This window comes from Aphanomyces invadans (assembly GCF_000520115.1).
Source record: "Aphanomyces invadans strain NJM9701 unplaced genomic scaffold supercont1.18, whole genome shotgun sequence".
Classification (NCBI taxonomy): Eukaryota; Oomycota; class Saprolegniomycetes; order Saprolegniales; family Verrucalvaceae; genus Aphanomyces; species Aphanomyces invadans.
The window spans coordinates 1,064,007-1,064,515 of NW_008580163.1; the positions used below are offsets into that span (position 1 = coordinate 1,064,007).

General features: G+C 53.8%; 1 protein-coding gene across 1 annotated transcript; it reads right to left on the reverse strand.

Moving 5' to 3' along the window:
- Positions 1 to 204: 204 nt before the first annotated feature.
- On the reverse strand, positions 205 to 420 carry H310_08834 (hypothetical protein; the record flags this gene model as incomplete). The annotated part of the gene is made up of 2 exons (XM_008874742.1): positions 205 to 298; positions 407 to 420. 2 exons carry the CDS (start codon positions 418 to 420, stop codon positions 205 to 207), a joined length of 108 nt encoding a protein of 35 aa, XP_008872964.1.
- Between the last annotated feature and the right edge of the window lie 89 nt (positions 421 to 509).

Sequence of the window (509 nt, forward strand, 5' to 3'; positions counted from 1 at the left end):
ATTTGTCGTTCTTCTTGCGCCGACGGATATGTCCAATCCCAACAAGTGAGTCGCGTCGGAGCCGTCGTCAAGAATTGCTGCAATGAAGCAGTACCATCGACCCTTGTGCTTGGGCTTGGTGGCTTCGTCATTCGGGTCGAACAAGCTGTCGGAGTTACGGCAATAGTGGTGGTGGATGAATCTCTCAGTCAAGTAAACAACAGGTCAGCGCGGGGACATTGTGACAGTGGGCACCATTGTGCTGACATAAGTGTCCCGAGCTTGTTCGTTGGCCTTGGAGACACGGTACGTAACCAACCTGGCGTTGCCCCCGCGTTCATACCCTTGATTCGCAAGGGAGATCTGCACAGATCGTAGGCACGCAGCATAGTCCTTGGGATGATGTGGGTCCACTGACACTGCTTACTTGTCTTCAAGCATGGCAAGCACGTCCTTGGCAACCGTTCTTGTACGTGTGACACAGCGGTCTCAAATGAAGCGCTTGACCATTGCGCGGACAGAGCGTGCGT